The sequence below is a fragment of the Amphiprion ocellaris genome, chromosome 12 (genome assembly GCF_022539595.1).
Source record: "Amphiprion ocellaris isolate individual 3 ecotype Okinawa chromosome 12, ASM2253959v1, whole genome shotgun sequence".
Classification (NCBI taxonomy): Eukaryota; Metazoa; Chordata; class Actinopteri; family Pomacentridae; genus Amphiprion; species Amphiprion ocellaris.
Window position 1 is genome coordinate 6,587,725 of NC_072777.1, and position 23,842 is coordinate 6,611,566.

General features: G+C 40.4%; 1 protein-coding gene across 6 annotated transcripts in view; it reads left to right on the forward strand.

Moving 5' to 3' along the window:
* The window catches only part of myo6a (myosin VIa), a 201,577-nt gene that overhangs the window by 23,934 nt on the left and 153,801 nt on the right, over positions 1-23,842 (forward strand). For all 6 annotated transcript variants that reach the window (XM_055015731.1, XM_055015733.1, XM_055015734.1 and 3 more), the window contains exons 2-6: positions 4,627-4,761; positions 11,826-11,895; positions 12,130-12,203; positions 14,687-14,816; positions 16,854-16,959. In XM_055015731.1, coding sequence (XP_054871706.1) covers positions 4,645-4,761; positions 11,826-11,895; positions 12,130-12,203; positions 14,687-14,816; positions 16,854-16,959 — 497 coding nt within the window. In that variant the 5' untranslated portion in view covers positions 4,627-4,644. The remainder of the gene's footprint in view (positions 1-4,626; positions 4,762-11,825; positions 11,896-12,129; positions 12,204-14,686; positions 14,817-16,853; positions 16,960-23,842) is intronic.

Sequence of the window (23,842 nt, forward strand, 5' to 3'; positions counted from 1 at the left end):
ATCAGGTTTGTTTCTTCCTGTACCTCTAAGAACATTAATGTGCGTTGATACTGTCGCTCGGTGTCACTTTGACCATGATGAACACCAGAAGGGATCAGCCCTGTTGTCCTCCAGTTCCAGCAGTTACCACGACGCTCTAATAAAAGAGACCATTGTGCTCAGATGATGATGGTTTAATCTCCCTAATTGATTTTGATAGCCTCTTAGTGCGGCGCGCAGATAAAGCTGAACTGTTGAGGGTAATCATTTTAAGTTCCCATAGAAAACACTGCGCTGTTATTAAGTTTGCAGTTTGGCAGGGAGCCACCAGGCGAAGAGGGAGCTGTAATGTGTTCGACCTCAGCTGTGTGGATGGAAACGACTTGGCTCGGTGTCTCACTTTTTATTGGCTGCTCAGTGACCCGGCTCGTTCACGTTAGCACAGTCACGATGCTCCTCGTTGGCATTGAACGCTCTTCTTTGACTTTGGGTTGATGCTTAAAGTCTGCCTCCACAACAAAAAAGCTTTGGTCAGTGTTACTTAAGTTACATGGATCGTTTCAGAGTTTGACTCGAGAAGTTTGTTTTTAGAATCATCTGCTGAAAATGGATTTATGTGATTCTGAATGCACCTAAATTTTGCTCCATCAGGACTGTCAGTCAGTGTAGGCGGCATTTTGTATCCAGATGATGAGCTTTTGAGGGATAAGATGTGTCAATTTGTGAATTTCTAAATCTTAAAATTACTATAACATTTTTTTAAATCGAGAAATCACATCAGCAAGATTCAAGAGAGTTTATTTGTCACATATATGTACAAGTGTTTATAGTACAATGTTGCATCAAACATCGGACACTAAGCTTTAAACAAAATAGTAAAAGAAAAACAGAAATAATTCAAATTACCGCCTCACAGTTGAATGCTTCCACATACAGTTGATAACCATCCAATAAAGGCCAGAAAGGTTTTTGCAGAACATTATGGGGTCACAGTAAAGTTGACTTTTGATGTAAAACATCATCACTTCAATATTTTATCCTTAAATTTTGACATAATTTGTGTGCGCATAAAACATGTCTATTGAGGTAAGAGGGACATTTGACCTCTTACTACCAAAACCAATGAGTCCAGGTAGATTTTTGTGCCAGATTTGAATAAATGACGACAAGGCGGTTAAGAGATTTTACAATCTGAAGACATAATGCCTTAGACTAGAGCCCCAAGACATAAAAATGAGGTGACATCAGTATTTTAATGGCAGTGAGGGAGGAACTGTATACCATCCAGAGGTGAATGTACCTGAGTCTATTGTTCTTCAAGAGCGTATTGTTTATTGTTGAAGCTCTCATGGCCTGTGGGAAGAAACTCCTCGTCGGTCTCTCAGTGTGTGATTTGTGCCACTGCAGACTCTTTCCTGATGTCAGCCCACAAACAGTGTGTTGCTGTGGTGGTGGTTCAGGTCCTTCGCTGTCCTCCCAGCTCTGCTTCCACCCCTCCTGTTGAATAGGCTCTGCAGGGAAGGTGTGTGGTTCCGTTAATACTCTGAGTTCATCCAAAGCACAGTGTTTGTATTTAAAGAGACCTACCCACGGAAGTCCATCAGCATCATTCTGCATTTTTTACTGTACTGTATGTGGTGTTGCTGCAGGGCTATTGACTCTGCAGTACAAAGTTTATTTATGGTCTTACAGAGACTTGGGAAGGGTCTTGGAGTTTGTCCCTTAGACCAGTTTTACCATTATTGGTTTAAATCTGCATGAGTCAAGCAGTTATAGTGTGTGTAACCACAAATCACCAATACTTTACCAGTATTTGAACTCATAAACTGTGTTGCAACATTTGTGTTCATCCTGAATACAAAACTCTGTGTGCATGTAAACACACTTGGATCCAGGGGGCTCACCCCTTGTTTTTCCTGTTTTCTCACACATGCTGGTAGTTTGTGGTCGACTGTGCCTCCGGCTGCTTGTGTTCATGGAAACAACGGAGGTGGGAGGTAATGAGCTTCAGCTACTGGGTGTATGAATAGTTTTTACATCAATGCTACACTTGTGCATAGTTCAACATTCATTTTACAGCTGTAGGAGTAGTGAGCCGTTCAGATTAAACTGCTGCAATGAGCATATTACCAAGCATTTTACAGTTTTAGTTTTGAGTCAGGGCTGCTGTTAATGGTTATTTTTAGAAGTTACTCAGTAAAATGTCTGAAAATAAAAGCATTTGTTCATCACAAGTCCACAGAGACGAAGTCGGTGTCTTCAGATTAGAAAAAATGATAACTTGCAGTGAAATGAAACAGCCAAAAGATGAAACTATTCACATATAAAGAAGGAGGAATCCGGATGTTGACATACTTGGTGTGTGTTTATTAAGTTATAATGCTAATCATCTCAGCAGTAGTAAAATTTATAAGTTCAGTGCATTCAGTTGAGCTTTTTTGGCTGCATGTAGGTTAACATGGGAAGCTGGTGATTTACATCTCATGGCTTTTTTGCTTTAAGCTTACATGCAGTGTGTTTCCTGTGGGAAATATATCATTAACCAGCTACTGATAACACCCAGTTTATATGTATATCTGGAGAAGCCAGCTTACATATTCCAATTATCAATTCTTTCAGGATGGTTTTTGATTAGAGATGCACCAGTGAGGGGCTCATAATGATAACTGATAGTTAGTGGTTTGTTGTGGCTGATGTGATAACTGATAATATTCTTCTTATAAATACAAAAAGGTGAAGTTAAAATACATGAATTTTAGAGTAACAACAGCAGCAACAACAGCAACTATTATTAAATAGTATAGTTAGCAATAATAATAATAATAATAATAATAAGTAGTAGTGTTAATATTGTTATTATTATTATGTATTACATAGTTAGATAATGATGAAATGATGACATGCCGATAATAATAATGATAATAATAATAACATTTTATGGCTAGCACTGTCAGGAAAAATGATTGTGATTGGTGTGATTTTACCTGAGTAACTTACATATTGAGGATTAAATCATACAGAGGTTAGATAAAATGTTGAAGCCTCTTTCCTCGTACTTCAACCTGAACCTAATGAGGATTAAGCAGCGTATAGATAATGGATGGATGCATGGATGGATGTAAGATTAGGTGCAACCATGAAGCAGCAGTACATGACCTGAACTAAACAGTTTCTCTGCGCTGTACGCCAGTGGAGGTGGAGAGTGTTTAGGGTTGTCCCACAGGGAGCAACCCTCGATCCGCTGCTCTCCATCCACAGTAACACGATCAGCTGCTGGTTTGACTCAATAACACTGTAATTGGTTTGCTGGCTGCCACAAAACCCTGGAGAGCTCCGAACACGGGAGTCGATGCAGTTTGTGTTCAGGCCTCGGTTTCTTTAATTTCCATGAATCTTCTCTAAAGTGAACAGACCCCAGAACATTTGCTGCTGTTAGAGATGAAGGCGAGTTAATCCATCATTAAAACGGCTTTGGAAGGAGAAAAGTTTTATACAGAAGTACCACAATTTATTTGAAGTCATTTTACAAAAGGCTAATAAAACCAAATCAAAGGATCTCAAAAGCTCCTAAAAAGTTTAAATACCGCATTAAATTTTAAGATCCACTGAGTCTGTGTACAAACAACACCACCAGAGATGGACTAATAAAGCCCAGCACTTATTTTCAGTTGCTTTTGATATTGTTTACGGTCTGCTAACCTTTATGAAGGCAGACATATTCACAGTTGGAGGTTTATAAGAATATGACAACTTAAAAACTGCATCATGCAAACACACCGTCATTTCCTTTCTGAAAGTTAAAAACATTAAAATAGTTAAAATATCAGCGAGTCCATCAACCATTATGCTACATTTATGAGAAGATTTTCTGGAGACCCAAAGATGCCTGTGTAGAAGTAGCATATTTTACACAGTTGTTTAGGTTTTATTCCATTTGTATCAAAGAGGGAATAGATTAAACCAAATATGATGGAAGTAGAGGAGAGTGATGGAAAAGTCAAGAAATGTTTCTGCTTTGAAGAAAACCATTTAAAATGAGCAGCAGGGGAAATTAAACTTTAATTTCTTATGGTTATAATGGCTTATTTAAATGAATGTTGTGTTTAATTGGATGGGTATCGTTGTGCAGTGTCATCACGAGAAGCATTAAAAAAATCTCTGATTTCTTTATTATGTGTGTTGGGACAATTCAATGTGTGTTTTGTGTTAGCAGTGTGCCCATTATAGCAGAAAGACACAGAAACTAGACAGTTAATATACTTGTAACTACTATTTGCAGTTCATACCATGCAGGCATCATCCTAACAACTGCTGTTGAACTGTTTTTCAACCCTTTAAAAACATTTGAATGTCAGAGCTTTATTACTTTTTATTTTATGCCCAGGATTTTCCATTTTGTACAAGACTTGTCTTCCTCAGAGGGTTTTGATGGTGCAGCATGTTTGCTGAGTAAAATTAGTAACCAGGAAGATTAAAATGCCTCTTTGCATGTTTTGTTAAAGGGGATTTCTGCAGGTTTTATGATCTTAGGTGCCATTAAATTCAGGACACGAACAGCCACATGGTTTCTCATGTCATACAAAGAAAACATTCTATGCTACAGCCCTGTAAAAATCCTCTGACTGTATTGTGTGTCATGTTTTCCAGAGCCTTCAGAGCGGTACGATGGAGGATGGGAAGCCGGTGTGGGCGCCCCACCCAACGGACGGGTTCCAGCTGGGAACCATAGTGGACATCGGAGCTGACAGCCTCACCATTGAACCTCTCAAACAGAAGGGAAAGGTGAGCGAGCTGTGGGGTTACGGAACCAAAGCATTTTCTGAATTTCTCCTGCGCTTGGGCTGTCCAAAAATAAAAAAGAACAAAAACCTCCATCTGTTGTCATATGAGATAAATAAAACACAGTTATGTTTTTACATCCATTCACCTTCTTTTCAGGCAAATCACTTGTTTTCTGTCACCGTATCTGTACCAGACACTCATGGGAAATGTAGTTGAATGCCTAACTAATAGCTGTGTAACACTTCATGGTGTATTTGCCACTTGTTTGGACTTCAAAAGTGGACAGTGCAGTAGTCCACTGCGAGACTCTCTACTGAGAAGCAGCTGATCCAGTGATTTTGGTTGTTGCTGATGTTGCTGATGTGCTCTCAGACTGAATTTCAAATACAATTTTTACAATTTGCATTATATGGTTTTTTTTATTTTCTTGACATGTGTGTGTGGTTTTTATCATGAGATTGGCTTTATGGTATTACTGATATGTTGAGAGTAAGAAAGAGGGGGAGACTGACTGGTTTTATTCTCCATTTTATTGCACAGTTGTTATCAATATAACATGTACAATCAAATGTGAACGTCTCATCCAAACCTTCACTACCTGCTGCTTAGAGGTGAATTAAAGCCTTTAAAGGCTACAAGATTGAAAAACAAGCTTACTCCGTCTCTGTAGCTGCTTCTCATCTCTGCTGCACGCTTCGAGGCTGCATAGAAGTGTTATGATGTAGTCTGTCTTCACAATAGCTGCGATAGTTAAAGAAGGAAGGTTAGTAATACTCATATTTTAATACTGTAATGATCTAGTGCTAATAACCATCTGACTAACACTTGAACATAGCATCAACATACACTACAGTTATGGTTACAGACTCCAGCTTTAATTAATTTGCCAAAAAAGAGACAAAACACACACACACAAAAAAAATAGTTAAAGATGGAAACTGATAGCATTACTATGATTTTATAGATATCACCATAATGTCAGCGTTGTGAAAGTCCTACGTTGTGACATCCCGACTAGGAAAACTCCCAAATGTCAGACACAACTGTCAAAGGTTGTGTTGCGTTGTGTTGGCACCAGGTTTTGACAAGGAAGAACAATGAATGGAAAATAAAAGAACAAAGGTGATAACAGAGCATTGAATGATATTAAAAGCCCCAATAAAGAGAGGCCATATTCCACACTCTGATCCACTCTTCCTGGATCTCTCCCCGTTTCCTGCCAAGCCTATTCCGATATGCTTTTACCTGCAGCGTGTTAATGATTTAATGTGCCACTTAATCTGGTGTAGAAGAGGCCACATTTCTGGAAGCAATAAAGCATCGTTCACTGAATGATTCACCTTCAGACCCGGCAGCCTGCGGGTCTAATGTGCTTGAGTGCAAAATTAATCAGCGCTATCTGAAGTCAAGTGGCTCTTCACAGCAAGACAAACAGGCTTTCTTTGATATCTGCCTCCCACCTCTGCTCACTGCTAATTCACTTTTCCGCTGGATGAGATGCCATATCGCTCTCAGCAAAGCTTTTAATGTCCCTGAGAGGCTGTCGCCGCGGCAACGCCCAAAGCTTCGTGTCCATCTTCATAATCTTTCCCCCGGAAAGGCCTCGGTGACTGAGCGGTCCCTTTCAAAGAGCCTCCTCACTAATTGTGTTTACTGTCGGCCTATAAAGCACAGAAGTGTCACTGTTCAATGGAAACATGACTGTGTGTTTGCACTGTGTGTGGCGTCCAACTTCCGTGTAATGTTTTAAGTGGAAAAGTGTATTTGTACTGTTGTGTAATGTTTTAACTTGTGCTACAAGTTGATGCTCTGCTCATGTTTTCTTACTATTTTGGTGAAAAGCTGCTCGATGGCTCCTTGCTAGAATGCAGTGCAGCTCGAGGCGAGGCAGTTTTACAGCAGTCATTCAGCAGCGATGCAGTCGGTTATACACTTTATTACCTCCTCAGCTCTGAATGATCACCGTCTGCATCCAGGATTATTGACGCCACCTAGTTGTTAGTTACTATGGCTCTGATCTTTGCACATTTGGCACTACAAATGATGTGCTGCAGATAAAGTTCTCTTGACATTTAAGGCAACACTCCACGTAAATCTTGTCCTTAGCATCACAATCATCCTCCGTAGGCCTTGAAATCTTTGCAGGCTGCTCCTTTGTGAACGGAAGATGTGATCAGCTTTGGGTTAGAACAGCACCAGTGTAGCTGTTCTAACCCAAGCTTAGAATTCCTCAGAAATGTTGACAAATTGTGCACATAAATTACGACCTAATGTGTGCAGAGATATAAGCTTGGACTGTATCTTGATCCAAAATGCCTCCTGCTCACTTACAGATGAGCTTCACTGCAGTGTGTCAACCAGCAAAGACTCCTGTACGACAGCAGCCTGTTAGCTGTTGCCCTCGGTGAATGTTGCTTTTGGAGAATTTTAAAAACAGATGATGTGTTGTGAAAATGAAGGAACAACTTAAACTTTCCCAGCTTCAAATTCGAGCTGCTTCGATATGTTTAAGTTTTATTTTTCCGTTTGTGACACCTCTTTGTGCAACTCTTGGCCGCCTCCATTCCACATGTTGTCGTTATCCAATATCTCCCATACTTACGGCACAGAAAAAAGCAAGGACTGCCATGTCTTTAGAATTTTGGCATCACTTTTGTACCAAAGTATCAGTTCTTATGACAGTCCTAATATACAACACAACAAATTCAAGCCTGTCCGTTCTTTACATCATAGTTTCACATCATAGTTCTGATCTTTGATATTAAAGTTCAAACTATTCTCTTCACATGCTCATTTCAAAAAGTGGTGCTAATACAGAGTGTTTCAGAAATTTCCACTCTAATATCTTTTTGAAAGACACTTGTGATGTTACTATATGCTGATTTTATGCATTTTCTATCGTATTTTTATTGCTGCATGTGGATTTAAGTTAAATGACAGTTCATTTGGTTTGTTCTCTATTGATGTTTCCAGTTTTTCTTCATCACAAAGTTGCTGCAGGGACAAAAATACTGCTCAGGTGCATTTGTCATATTAATGCTCACATGTATTTAAATGTGTTTAAGTGTTTCCATACTGTAGTATCCAATTTTGCACTTTAGATCCACATGGGTTAGATAGTTAAAAAAAAAAAAAAAAAAAAAAGGCCTTTTGTTGGTCACATGATGAGATTCTGTTGCCCTGAGTTTGTCTCCAAGGAGCTGGTAGATCCACAGCAACCATGACCCTAACTTTAACAGTGTTTGACCCTAAATCATTTTATAGGTAGAGGCAGTACAAAGAGTGTAAGAGTTTCCTGGGAGGCTGAGTTCAAGGTAAAAATGCCCTTTTTTCGGTTCTCACAGCCTGCAAAAACTGTGTTTTTACTCTACAACCGCTGCTTTTGAAACATAGCGACTTGTCCTCTTCAGATCTGCTGTCAGAGTGAGTTTCCGGCTGCAGCGGAGGCCCGTAACAGTCTGAATCACAACAATGTCCTGTTTGTTCTTCTGCAGCCAGTTTGTGCCAGTGTGTAACGATGTGCTCACTCGCTGGCAGATCTCCTGAGATGGACGTCAGGAGAAAGACGGAGAGCATGATACTCTGTCATACTATCAGTCACAAAGGCTTTGTAGTGTGGTGTCTGAGTGTCCAAGAGCAGCCACAGTTGGATCTTCCTCAGTGCTGATGATGGAGAACACAGTGTTTGACGGATTTTAAAAGGAAGCTGCCCGTTGAGTTGTTATTGCACCAGATATTTAAATAGGCACAAAGTAATGTGACATTTTGTGATACTTTGAGTCGTAGAGTTACTTATTTTGGAACCTCAGTTTGTGAGACTTTACAGCCACAGACACACAGCCAGCATAAGAAAAGAGTAGAGGATGTTTGTTCCAATATACTTTTATTATGATGTGGTAGCCATGGTGATCTACACTGATGAACTGAGTGTTAGTTGGCTTGGTCACCTGTAGCAGGAGCTAATGCTGTTAGTTTGTTGAGATTATTGCTAATTGTGACAGCCAACATGCTCATTCAGCTTTACAGTGATGAGGAGGCTAAACTACTTACTATAGACTGTATATAAAGATAGACAAAAACTCTCTCCCACAACTTTCCTGAAGAGCAGTTTTGAAAATCAGCGTTGTGGCTCCGTCCAGTGCCATCTTTGCAGTGCTTGACTCTTGCTAACTCCATGTCCACACTGAATATATTCAAACCATTTGCAGAGCAGCTGCTGCAGCATTCAGTTTACATTATAATCAATGAACATGGCTACACCAGGTGTATGAGCAGCACATGCTCATAGTGGTGTGTATGCACAGCAGAGTACTACAAATGTAAAAACAGACCAGTGTTGTATTGCTATTTTTTATGTCATGTGCACGTAGCCCTTTTGCATGTAAACAGATATCTATTTTTTAAAAAATACCTCCCATTATATAGGAAATGACTGCTTTGTTTCCAACAGATACCACTTCAGAGCTTTGATCACCCATAAGCAGCATTCATTTGCCAACACAAGCTGACAGTTGCTTGGTAGCTTCATTCCTTACAGAGTCTGCTGCTGTCTGTAGATGTTAATTTACCCATATTACACTGGAGCACTGTGCTGGGTCCAGAAACTGCAGACAACAATCCCAAAACGAAAGCATGCTCTAATTGATTTGGTGTTGTGACTATAAAGTTTAGTTAGTTAGTTTTGTCTTGAATCAATAAGCGGAGCTGAAAGACTGTTTCAGTTCTTGGCTCTGTACTCAACTTGGCAGGTTGGTCAGTCACAGTGTTAAAGGTGTAACTGTTGGATCATTGGTTTTGGAAAGTCAATGAAATCGATGGGAATGGTGTGGTGGTGAGGGAGGTTTGCTATCTGTGCTACCATCCTACAAGTCCAGGTTTATGTCTGTGAAAGGGCTGCAAACTGAAGGTTGAAATCAATGTTCGGTTGATCTTCTGGTTGCAGGGCAGTCTCTAGACTCAGTCACTGTTTCTCCGCCTCTGTAGTGATGAAGGATAAACATTGTTCAGCTTTTTCTCTTCAGATTATTGGCTTTGCGTCACCTCCCCCTACCTCCTCCTCTATTCTCCTCACGCGGAGCAGTGTTGTGGAATCCGTCCAGTTTGGGCTGAGAATGTGGAACATGCCACCACTGGAAAGAACGAATCGACTGTACGTCACCTTGGCTCTGCAGCCTTGGCGCACTGAGGGTCTGCAGTGCCTCTTTAAAGGGGCAGATTAAAAGACTGGGCCCTGCAGAGAGCCTGCTGGAGCCTACAGGAGCTGGCAGTGATTGGTGTTAAGATCACAGAAATACAACACACACCCCCTCTGTCCAAAACACTGAGGTCACATGTGTCCTCATAAACCCTCCTGTATTAGTTCAGCATGGTCGGTTTTAACTCGAAGAATGTGGGATGTGTGGATACGAGCTACAGACGTGGAACTGAGAAAGTAAAAGTAAACTTTAGGAGCAACAATGAAGCAGAGTACAACTTTGGTCCCCTTGAGGGTCAATTTGACTGGATTGCTGATTGTTAAAGCATCAAAAAACTGTGGAAAATGCCAAGTTAACATCATCAAATGCCTTTTTTTTTTTGCCTCAACTAACTTTCAAAAATCCCCAAATGTTTAATTTGCACTGTGAGACCAAGAAAAAGCATAAAGGCTCACATTTGAAAACCTCAAAATCATCAGATGTTTTTCATGTCTTCTGGCTCAAGGAAGTTTAAAGAACATGGAATAGTTATTTTTTTTTTGCTTCAGGAGATTGTAGCTTTATGTCCATTGTCTTCTTAATGATGCTTATTGAAAGCACCAGTACTAGTTTGGACACATCTACTTTACCCAAATGGAAGGTATCAAAACTGTTTTAAATATCTTGAATTATGGGGTGAGAAAAATGTATAAAGAAATCAATACATGTTTCATATTTTAGATTCTTCAGTGAATTTTATATGCATTTCTAAGTAAAATTTTATTTTCACTTGATATAGCACTAATAATAGGAGGTGGAAACAGCTTGTGCTAATACATTCTGACATGGTAAACATTTAACTGGAATGACTGATCAGCTGTTTCTGCCTCTTGCATCTGGACAGCATGAAACTTGTCAAATAGACACGAAACAGTAATTCCAACTTTCCCAACTGAAACTGAAAATATTTTTATTAAAGTTTTGTCAAAAGTTAACTGGTAGTGTTAACTGTATTGTTATGTTGAGGTAGTGTTGGTCTACAGGAAATAGTCCCATTCAGCTGTTGTATTAATCCATATGATGATAAGAACTGCACAGCAAAGCAACAAGAAGCAACAGTCCATCATGACTTTAACACATGGAGGTCAAGTTTCACTTTGATGAAACTGGCTTTCTTTAGAAGCACCTCAGGAAAAAGCAGACGAAGGCTTTCCTGTGCTGCAGAGGAGAAGTTCATTACTGCAGCCTCACAAACCAACAGTTAACAGCAGCACAAATTACAGTTGAGATTTTTGGTTCCAGCCGACGCAGAGAAGAAGGAGGTGTGATTGTGTGGGTTGGAGTTTGCTGGTGACACTTAACCAGCAGGGCCACTGCAAAATCCTGCTCGAGAAAATGGAAGAGTTTGCAAAAGAAAACTATTCAGAAGCATTTTAAAATGTAAAACTCTGCAGTGCAAAAAATGGTGAACAGACTGTGTAGGTGCTTTCAAACTTCTTACTGCTCCTGTGTTTGTTGTGGAGCTGATCGGAGGTCAGGACCTGATGGTAAATAATGCAGAGCAGCAGTGGACCTGCCCACTGGTCTCAGTCATCACACCGTCTCTGTCCAGCCTCCCTGCACTCTGATCCTGTTACCTCCTGCCTCCAAATAATTCATCGGCTCTGCAGCAGCCGGTACACATTATTTATCTCACCTGAGAGCTGGTTTGAAAACAGAGATGGAATGATCTGAACACAAAAACAATAAAATGCAGTTTTATTCCTTCTTTTTCAGACATTCATACATATTAACATGAAGGTTTATTTCATCCTAAAATATCAGTGATGAGTAAAATCTTTTCACTTGGGTTTCCTTTCTGATTTCACTTTCTTTTCTTGTGTTTCACAGACATTTTTGGCTCCCATCAACCAAGTCTTCCCTGCAGAGGATGACCCCAACAAACATGTGGAGGATAACTGTAAGTTGTTCTGTATCTGACTTACAAATTCTCTCTAGTGTAACACATTCAGAGTTCTGTAAAATTCCTGCCAAAATCTTGTGAATAAAGTGTGTGAAAAGCAAACAAAACCAGCCAAGTGTTGAAAGGATTAATTAGGTTTCGTATGTGTTACTATTGCGATGCTGATGTGCAGTAAAACTGTGTGTTATCTTCAGCGCTGCAGTAACTTCTTGTCCTGTTTGTGTTTCTCAGGTTCTTTGATGTACTTGAATGAAGCCACTTTGCTCAACAACGTCCGTGTGAGATACAGCAAAGATAAAATTTATGTAAGTACTGACATGATGGAGAAAGGCTGGTCAATAACAAGCCAAAACATCTGATTTCATCCCTCAATGTTTTTATTAGTTCTGATTTTTCACAGAAGCTGAAAGTTGAAATAATACATCTTTAGACTCATTGCAGTGTTTTTTATTTTTTTTTTGTAAATTATAAGTTCACTTTGCAAAGTTGGTCTGTATCCCTGGACTCAAACAAAGATGTCAGCAGCACCACAGAGTGTAAAGTTTTGGCTGAACCAACCTCATGACTGTGGCGTCCCACAATATTTGACCAAACAAGTCGTACACGGTGTGACCAAAATACTTAGAGCTCGACGAGATGATATAACATGTTATGATCAGCTGATGAACAAACCTATTGCACTATCAACACAAACCATCAATCTGTTTGTTTAAACCTGCCGGCAGCACCTTTGGGTGGAGCTCACACATACCAGCGTTCATTCCACTGACTCACAATTAGTTTATCTGGAGACTCAACCCAACTTTAAAACAAGACTTCACGCTGGAGTATAGTGATCTGTTATTTGCACACACATGATCACACATAACATCTAATTCAGGATTTACCAACACGCTACAATCATCTTTGTACTGCTGTATTTGTGAGGACTCCATCATTTAATTTTTTAAGTCTAAAAATGTCTCGACTTTGCTGAAATGTCACCACTTGATATAAATGTCGTTGCTTTATCAACACATCCTGACTTTCCTAAATGTCCCGATCTTATTGAAATGTTCAAACACTATAAAAATGTCCCTACTTTAATTAACTGCCCCCTTCGTTATAAGGATGACTTTAGTTTCCTAAAATGTCATTTAAATGTCCTCACTTTAAAAATGTCCTAATGTTTGAAAAATGTCCACACTTTATAGAAATGTCATTACCTTATTAAAATGTCCTCCCTTTCTAAAATGTCTTGATGGTGTAAAAATGTCCTCACACCATAAAAATGCTACTGCTTTTTAAAAGCTTGCTCACTTTATAAAATATCTTTACCTTTTTGAAATGTTCTAACACTTTCCTAAAATGTCCCAATGGTACAAGAATGTCCTTAAACTGCTAAAATGTCCTCGCTTTATGAAACGGTTGTCACTTTCCATATATCCTTGCCTTATCAAAATGGTTCTAAAAATGTCCCTGCTTCATAAAAATGCGTTCAATTTACTGAAATATCCTCACCTTCAAAAACTGGCCTATAATGAAATGTCCTCGCTTATAGAAATGTCTTCACTTTGCTATGATTTGTAAAGGATCTCACCTCATCTTTTCACTGTAAAATATCCTCAATAAGGAATCAGTATGAAGACAAACAGGGCAGCTGTCAGGTTCACTGCTTTGGTGACTCAATCTAATGTTGTCTGTATGTACCCCAGCATCACCTGACATGGACAGAATACATCACATTCCCATCAAATCTTCTACTGTTTGTTATTGTAACACTGTACATGATGCTCTGAGAGGAGCAGCAGAGGGTTAACAGGGCCTCAGCAGCTCCATTTTGCCCCGGGGCGGGTTTGTCCGGCTGTGACTGCTGAGGAGTTAAATCAACTCGGTCCTCACAAAGACACGAAATACACGAGCTCGCACCTAAACACACGTGAACACACCGGGGCTCAGGTGACCTCTGCTCTGTGAACTCATAAACCTCATCCTGCCCTGAAGAGCTGCAGCTGATGTCGGCTTGGAGTCGGATCAGTGCACGCTGACACCTAGTGGTGGAGGAGGGAACTGACTCTGCTGCTCTGGTGGCTGAAATCACAACTTTAAATCAGACATGCATCCTTATTGATCCATTACACTACTTAGTCCTCCCTTCATGCAGGAGTCAGTGTTCACTTTTTGTTCAGGCTAATGAGCGTGTATCTGTATGCAGTGGTGTAAAACTGTACTGTGTTGCGCAGAGATGCTTTATTGATCTAATTCTGGTGATCATTAACATTAGAAGCAACAAAAACTGATTATAAACCTTTATGAAGGAGGATGACTTATAGCAGCACTGCTGTATTAGACTGCATTCATCTTTTAGTTTATTTATCTAATAAACTGGAGACTGTGCCAGACTGGTTTATACAACAGCAACAGGGTTTTATGAAATTTATGAGATTTGCCTCAATACTCAGTAACAGATGCAAGAAATGTCCTCCAGTTTAGATTTGCATTTATCAGACCTTTCATGCAGAAATTCAGGTTTTCAGCCTCCACATTTGGATGCAGCTGTTTTATCAGATAGTTTTTACACTGTCCAACACTGAGGCTAAGGTTTTAGTAATGACCTCTCACTATTTATTGAACCTGAAAGAAGCAGTTTGACACCTCACCACTTCCTGGAGGAAGGTAAAGGGGAGAGTGGTTAACAACAAAATACCTACTGGAAAAGACCGGATGTGAACAATTTTGCTTTTAATTTTGCTATAGATTTTTATCACGCGAAGAAGTGACTTTTCTTCTTCTTCCTCTCCTCTACCAGACGTTTGTAGCCAACATCCTGATCGCCGTCAACCCATACTATGACATCCCAAAGCTTTACTCGCCAGACACCATCAAGAAGTATCGAGGCCGGTCGCTGGGCACGCTGCCGCCGCACGTCTACGCCATCGGTGAGCCAACGTCTGTTTATGTAATATTTTGTCTTGTTTTTGTTGTTTTTTGACATTTGTTGTTTGTCTCATGTTTTTGTCGTTTTGTTTCTGTTTTTTGCCATTTTGCGTTTTCTTTTTGTCTCACTTGTGTTTTTGCGTAATGTTTCGGCGTTTTGTTTCTCGCTTTTGTAACTTTTTTGTCTCATTTGTGTAATTTTTTGTGTCGTTTTTGTCCTTTTGTGTCTTTTTTGTCACTTTGTAACTTTTTTGTCTCATTTTTTGTCTCTTTTTTTGTTTTGTTTTGTGTCGTTTGTCTCATGTTTTGTCGTCGTGTGTCTTGTGTTTGTTGTTTTTTGTCTTATAGTGTCTGACTTTTTAAAAATTTTGATCATAAAGTAAAATACTGTATGATTCAGTTCCAGATACCTGAGACTAAATGTTGTGTTCCTTTGTAGACACACTGTGATCTGTAAATTGTAATGTGTAAATGATAAACTGAGGCATAATGTTGCTGGAATTTAACTTATTTTTCTTAAGAAATTTCAGGTTCGTAATGTTTTGTAAAAAGATAATTCCTTAAATGTGAATATGTTCAAAACATACCTTTTTGCTCTAAAACAAAGGAGAAATTTGGAGTTGTGGTTGTTTATAGGTTATTATGCTCTGATTTTACTGGTCCGGCTGAATGTGGCCCATGAACTAAAATGAGTTTGACACTCCTGCCTTAAAAGGATGTATGTAGTTAGATATGTGAGTAAACAGCAGCTGTACAGTAAGTAGACAGTGATTACTTCATGCCAAGTACAGTACAATTAATGAGAAAATGACAAGTTGACAAAGGAATAATTAACATCCAAATACAAAAAAATACTTAAAAATAGCAGTTATTAGTTTTTCAATTTGCACAAGACTTTTTCAGTTTTCGATACCTTCCTCTCATGACCACAATCCCTTTTAAAAATCCATGTTTTACACATGGGGCACAACAAATAAAGATATTTCTAAAAAAAACAAATGCTGTAAATATTCTACCGTGTGTGTCCTATTTAACTCATTGTGCCAATGACTGTGCCATTCTTAAGCATAATGTTAACTTGAAATTCCCTGTACTCATCTCAAAAACTCTACCATAAATATAATGGCTAACTTTTTTACTGTTGTGATGTCATTTCTTGAACAATTTGTGCATTTTTATTGGCACATCAGAATATACAGAGGTCACTTCCTGAAACTCACACTGCAAAAAGTCCACCATTAGAAACAATAGAAAAATAATCTGTTAACTGGTGAAATGTGCTTCCTTCATGCAAAGAAAGCCTGCCAGCGGTGTGAATAAATTACAATTAATGTATTATCTGACCTTTAAAGTAGTAGAAAGGTTCAAATTCAATCTGGTTTGGCTTCATATGGGCAATCTGTTGTCAGAAATTGAGGTGAGATTATTTGTTTTTAATGCTGCTTAGTGTTGGAGCTTTATTTTAAATACTTTTTTTTCCCTCATTCATGCCGTTTTAACAGAGTCAGTGGAGATAGAAATGTAGGGAGAGAGGGGGTTTACACTGCAATAAACACATTTCAAACAGTCTTAATATGTTATTTCATGCTAATGGAGTCTTATTTTTCCTCATTAATAATCTTGTCCCTTCCAAACATGCTCAGTTATCAGACTTCTTTCAAAATCACTAGAGTTGTTTTCACACACTGAATAATATAATTGATCTTAATCATTTTGAAAAAAGACAAAGCAGCATTCTTTAATTTCCGTATTTGCTGCAGTTGGGAGACATTTTCTATTCTTTGCAGTTTCGTCTTACATTTCATTGACTGTCTTAATATTACATCTTCAGCCTCTGTTGCAGTTTATGATCTGTCCACTAGGCGGCAGTCGGCGGTCAGATTTCCCACAGTCCTCTGAACATTGCAGCAGCTCAGACTGACCTACTGCCTTGTTATTGCAGAAGGATTGAATGAGTTTTGCAGTTTAGTATGTGCTTGATTATTGGGGTCAGGAGGAGAGTCTGATCTAACAGCTGCTTGTGTCTGCGTCTCTGCCAGCTGATAAGGCGTACAGGGACATGAAGGTCCTGAAGATGAGCCAGTCCATCATCGTCTCAGGGGAGTCCGGAGCTGGGAAGACTGAGAACACCAAGTTTGTGCTCAGGTGAGGGTGATACTGCTTCTTCAGTAACACATGAGGATCACAGCTTTCAGCTTATGTCATGTTCACCTGATAAGACCTGTTGAGTTTTTTTTCTGAATAGGTCACTTTTTAGATGCATTTTTTTCTTTATTGTTTGAAGCCGCCCTTAACTGGTCTTGAACACAGTCCGCTTTGATTAGATTCACTTTTATTGGATTCCATTCCATTTATCTGAGGTCTCCAAGTAATTACTTTACTCATTATCAATTCATCTACAGTTTATTTTTTAAAATAATTTATTGTTTTGTCCATGAAAGACCAGGAAATGGTGAAAATGTCTAACAGTTCCCAGCAGCTCATTTTGAAATGAGCTGCTGGGAACAGGATCCTGGATCAGGATCCAGTTATTAATCCACCATATTGTGTATTTTGATTTAGTACAGAGTTGATGACGTCATGTCACATTGGCCTAATTTTGATCGACTTGTTACCACAGTTTTCCTTAAAGGCTGCTGAAATTTGACAGATCTGACATATTTACAAGTTTTGACATTATTACGTTATGTGCAGTTTCTAATTTGTAATGTATAATTGTGGGCTGTTTGATTAAAGCTCAGCATATTCTTTCTGAATCCTGCGTAGAAATGGCAAACTACGCCACTGCTAATAATAAAAACTAGACGCTGATGAGCCAAAACATTCCTGCCACCCCAAATATGCTGCTAGTCACTTGTGAGGCCTGATTCTACCAACTAAAAAAAAAAAAAAAAGTTGCGGAGCGGAGATGCTCTGAGATCGCGAGATTCAGCGAGAGTGACGAAATTCAACATGGCGGCTCCCAGCTGCTAGATGAGAAGTAAACAAATCGCCGTTATCTCGACGTATTTGTATTTAAAAAAATAAATAAATATAAAAACAACAACCTAACTGAATAGCCTGCTCAAGATCGGAAACGGTAGTGCTCACAGTGGAGGACCTTGAGAACTTTATTGACGACTACTTCGTCCGGTGCACGATGGAAGACGCCAACCCGAGCAAGAGGAAGAAGGCAGACTCCTCGACGGACACACAAGACTTGGAGGTCACGGATATCCAGGTAAGTGTTCTCGAGTCTATTAATAAGAAGCTCGATATCCTTAGTTTGCTTCACCAGGAGATAAAAGACCTGAAAGCAAGCCTGGAGTTCACCCACCAGCAGATAGAGGATCTGCAGAGGGACAACACCGAACTCCGGTCCACGCTGACAGCGGTCACTTCAGAGGTGAATACACTTAAAAAAGAAAACAAAACCCTGAGGGAGACCGTCCTGGACCTCCAGTCGAGGAGCATGCGGGACAACCTGATCTTTTCTGGTATCCCTGAGTCCACACCGGATAACCCAGAGGCTCTTGTTAAAAACTTTATGGTGTCGGCACTTAAAATCCCTGCGGAAACTGTGAAAAACATCACTTTCCACCGCGTCCACCGGCTCGGACCCCGAGGAGGAAACCGACACCGTCCTATCATTGCAAAGTTCGAGCACTTCCAGCAGAAAGTGCTCGTAAGAAGCAAAGGACGGGAGCTGAAAGGCACGTCGTTCGGGATGAACGACCAGTTTCCCAGGGAAATCAACGAGAGGCGCAAAGTATTATACCCCATCATGAAAGAACACAGACAGAAAGGTAAACGGAATGCACTGGTTGTGGACAAACTATACATAGATGGGCAGCTATTTCGGGAATCCTCCATTACCCCCTGGCTCTTCTAAAAAAAAAAAAAAAAAAAAATGGCTTAAACGTTTAATATATCACTTAGTCATTTATGTTAGAAAATGTTATCAAAAAAAAAAAATCTCACAGGTGTAAATGTCTCACTCTCCTAATCTACGCTCCCCACTGGAGAACCCCCTCCTCCTTCTACTTTTCTCTCTCTCCCTCTCTATACGTCTCCCTTTAGCTCTCTCCCCCTCTCACACACTCACCCCCCCCACTCTCACTCACACTCTATGTACCCCCCATGTTTATTGTGCTTGTATGTTTTATAATGTGTTTGTAGATAGAAGGACACACACAGATGTTATATTATATTGCTACATACTCAGTGACAGAACATCTTCTCTCTCCATGTTCAAGTTTAATATCGTAGCCTGGAATGTTCATGGCATACGCTCACAAACAAAAAGAGTTAAAATCATGGACTATGTCTCTAAATTAAAAGCAGATATTTTGCTCCTCCAAGAAACGCATTTACTACAGTCGGAAGAAAAATGTTTATCAGACTCGAATTATAGTATCATCTTTTCATCTTGTTATAACAGCAGACAAAGAGGGGTCTCCATTCTAGTCCATAAGAGAGTACCATTCACTTTAAACAGTACAGTAACGGACTCAGAGGGCAGATATATTATTATCCAGGCTACAATCTTTAATAAATTATATTGTATTGCAAACCTCTGTGCTCCGAATAATGAAGATCCAGCATTCTTTCACACTGTTTTCTCTCACTTAGCAGACTTATCTGCTAACTCAACAACTATTTTCGGTGGTGACTTCAACATAGTTTTAAACCCTTCAGTAGATCGATCTAATAGTCCAATACATGTAAAACAATCACAATCAGTTAAAGTTATACATGATTATATGAAAGATTTTGGACTAGACGACGTCTGGAGACTCAAAAACCCAACAAAGAGGGACTATATGTTTTTCTCTGCGGTACACAAAACATTTTCAAGAATTGACTTTTTCCTCTTAAATAACTCTATCGCACATAAAGTTACCACTAAAATCCACCCAATCGTTATCAGCGACCACGCACCAATATCTCTCAGCCTGCAAACAGATTCCATCCCTAAACCTCCTCAGACTTGGCGCCTCAAAATCTCTCTACTCAAAGACCCAGAATTTGATCGAGTAATAAGGAGTGAGTGGGCAGACTTTCTAAAAAACAATGACTCTAATGACTTATCTCCATCTTTGCTTTGGGAAACTGGAAAGGCCGTAATCAGAGGTAAAATAATATCGTACTCCTCATACAAGAAAAAAAAGATCTACAAACAGAGAAAGAAATTGAAGAAAAAATTAAACAACTTACAGAGAATTATGCAATAAACCCAAGTGATCAATTATGGTCCGAACTACAAAATGCAAAACTAAACCTCGATAATATCCTATCCAAGAAAACAGAGTTTTTATTACAACAACTAAGATAAAATGATTTCGAACACAATAATAAATCAGGAAAATTTCTGGCGAACCAACTCAAGCGCAATAAAGAAAAATCCTTCATAACAGCAATTCAGGATCCCTCAGGAAAATATACTCAGTCACCTCAGGAAATCAACCAGACCTTCTATAATTATTACCAGAGTTTATACTCAGCAGCAGCTAACCCAAACATGGAAGATATTCATAATTTTCTCAACAATTTAAACATGCCCAAACTAACGTCAAATTACAGAGACATATTAGATGCTCCATTGACTATGAAAGAATTACAATGTGCATTAGACAGTATGCCAGCAGGGAAACCATCAGGACCAGGTGCCTTGGTCCTGATGGTTTCCCTGCTGAATTTCTTAAACATTTTTGGTCAATGTTAGCACCCCTTTTCTTCAGGACAGTGACAGAGATTAAAAATAATGGTTATATCAGTCCGCACATGAATACAGCTGCAATTAAATTATTATTGAAACCAGAAAAAGATCCTATGCTTCCCTCCAGCTATCGACCTCTGTCACTAATCAACACCAATATCAAAAATATCTCAAAAGCTCTCGCCTCTAGGCTGGAGAAAATCATCCCGTCAATAATCCACAGCGATCAAACAGGATTTATAAATGGCCGACACTCCACCAACAATATCAGAAGACTTCTAAATCTAATCTCTTTGACGCAATGCCACAACAAAGAAGCTATTGTTATGTCACTGGACGCAGAAAAAGCCTTTGACAAAGTCAATTGGTCCTTTCTCTTTGCTGTGCTCCACAAATTTGGCTTCGGAGAATCGTTTATCCATTGGGTATCAGCTCTGTACAACTCACCCAAGGCTACAGTCACCACTAATGGGATCACCTCACAAAGCTTCTGTCTGCAAAGGGGAACAAGATAGGGATGCCCACTCTCTCCCTTATTGTTTGCGATCTTTATCGAACCACTAGCAACAGCTGTGTGTCAGAACACCGATATCAAAGGTATCTGCACTCTGGAGTCTGAACATAAAATTAACCTATATGCAGATGACATTTTACTTTATCTACAAGAACCCAAAACTTCAGTAAAGGAAGTATTTAACCTCATCACAACCTTCTCGCGTCTTTCAGACTACTCCATCAACTGGTCAAAATCAATTATATTACCTTTAACAGATAACTCGTGGAATCCCGCAGTTCAAAACTCGCATTATTCTTTTCCTACTGGCAACATCAGATATCTGGGCATAAATATTTCCTCCGAACTCTCAGAACTAGTTCACCTGAACTTCACTCCACTTTTGGACAAAGTCTGTGATGATCTGAGGCGTTGGAACAACCTCCCCATCTCCCTTTTGGGACGAATAGCTACAGTCAAAATGAAAATATTACCTAAAATCAACTATCTCTTCTCCATGATTCCATTTAAACCCACATCAAAGTGGTTCCAATCGTTAGACTCTGCTATTGGTAAATTCTACTCAAAGAATAAAAAGGCTAAAATCAGTTTGACTACCCTCCAGAAGAATAAATCCGAAGGGGGACTGGAGGCTCCCAACTTCATATATTATTATTTATCCAACCAAATACAATATCTCACCAAATGGATACATCCACATGAAGAATATAACTCCTGGCTTGAACTAGAACAGTTAGATTGTAACCAGATCAAAATCTCTGACCTTCCCTTTATCACTTCTGCCCTTAAACATCATTCCTGCTTCAAGAACCCTATGATCGCTTCCACCTTGTCTGCTTGGTGGAAAGCACTGGAAATCACAGGCTCCCAATTAAAACCCAGTATACTCTCCCCAATCTGGCACAACCCTGATTTTGCAAACAACAAAATAGCTCTTTATTTCAGCACATGGGCAGAGGGAGGAGTCACTCACCTCCATCACCTTCTGGATGACGACACATTTAGGACATATATAAACTTATTCCAAACATTTGAAATAAGAAATGGAAATTTTCTTCAGTACCTACAGGTAAAGAAGATGATTACAAGAAGAATTCCGTTGCTTCAGACTACTTTACAGCCAACGGATTTACAGCCACCTGAATTTGTCAAATACATTGTGAAACTGTCTCCAAGAAATAAAAAGAATCTCTCAAAAATTTATAGTTTACTCTCAAAGACACACTCTATACACCTACCAACTCAAAAATGGGAAAAAGATGTATCCAAATCTTTTGACTCTGATTTTTGGACCCAGATCTGTGAAAACACATTTAAAATGACTAAAAACACCAACTTACAATTGATCCAATTTAAGGTGCTTCACAGAACGCATATAATGCAATATAAACTGTATAAAATGGGCTTCTCTCGCTCAGACACATGTACGCAATGCACCCAAAACATGACTGACACTTACTTTCACGCTCTGTGGCTTTGTACACCCGTCTATCAATTCTGGGTAACGATCACACAGAAACTCTCCAATATTTTGGACTGTGGGATTCCGCATTCCCCAAACGTTTGCCTAATTGGTGATCTAACACAAACAGCCCTTCCAGATATTCATATCCAACCCACACTTGCAGCTATCGCCATCGCCAAAAAAACTATCTTAGTTAACTGGAAAGATAAGAAAGCCCTCAACATCATCCATTGGCTGAACCTCCTCACAGAACACATTTCACTAGAGAGAATATCTGCTATCAGAAAAAACCAATTGGACTCCTTCAAAGAAAAATGGTCTCCATTTATTAAATCAATAAATATTAATCTATAGCCTCCGCTTGTATGTGGGCGTATGCCACTTCCCTCATAAAATTGTAATTATTATTCTGTCTGTGTGTATGGTCTGACTTTTCTCTGCTTTATTTCAGCTTATTAACCCTCTACCTTTTTAAGTAGGATGGCACCATGGACTTCAAGGCTGTGTGCATGCACTAGTGGTGTCCTTTCCCTATTGCTCTTGGGGTTGCTCTCTGGCTCTGCGGGGCCGGCGTGGCTCGGACCCCTCTGCCTGGGGGTGGGTGTCCCCGGTGTCTCTCCCTTTGAGCCCTGGGTCTGCTGGGTTTGTGTGCTCTCCCGGGGCCTTGGGGGTGGCGGCGGCTGGTCTCTTCTGGGGCGCCCTGGCTGGCCCTGGGGTTTGGGGTGGGTCGGCCCTCCGGTCGCTCCCCTGTCCCTTCCTGCTCTGCTTCCCTCCTCCTCCCTCCTCTCCTGCCTGGCCGCTCGTCCTCATCCCTCTCCCTCCCCTGGGGGGCTGGGGGCCCTCCGCTGCCTGGGGGTCTGGCATGGGGGCCGGGTGGTCTCTCTGGGGGGGTGGCTCTGGCTCATCCGGGCACAGGCCTTGGTACTTGCCTGTGTGCCGCCACTGGAGATTAGTTTCTGCTGGCTGGGGGCTTCTGTCTGGGCCCGGTGCTGTCCTGGGGTGTGGTGGGGTGGGTGGGGTCTCGGTGGTGCTGCGGGGTGGGCGCCCTGCATCCTGGACGTGCCGGCTTCGGGGTGGGCGTGGGGGCTCATGGCCCTCGCTCCCTGTGGTGCGGCCTGGTCCTCCCTCCGGGGCAGGGTGCTGCATGCGGCTGGCCCATGGTGGGGCTACGGCGTCTGCCGGGGCGCTGGTCTAGCGCTGCGACTTCTGGGGGTTTTGGTGCTGGCTGGGCCAGTCGGGTTCGGGTGGGCCCACCTCGGCCTCTTGCCTCTGGGCTCTGGGGGCCCTCTGCATCAGTACCGGTGGTCTTACTACCTGTCTCCCCCGCTGCTCTGTCCTCATGGGCCGGATC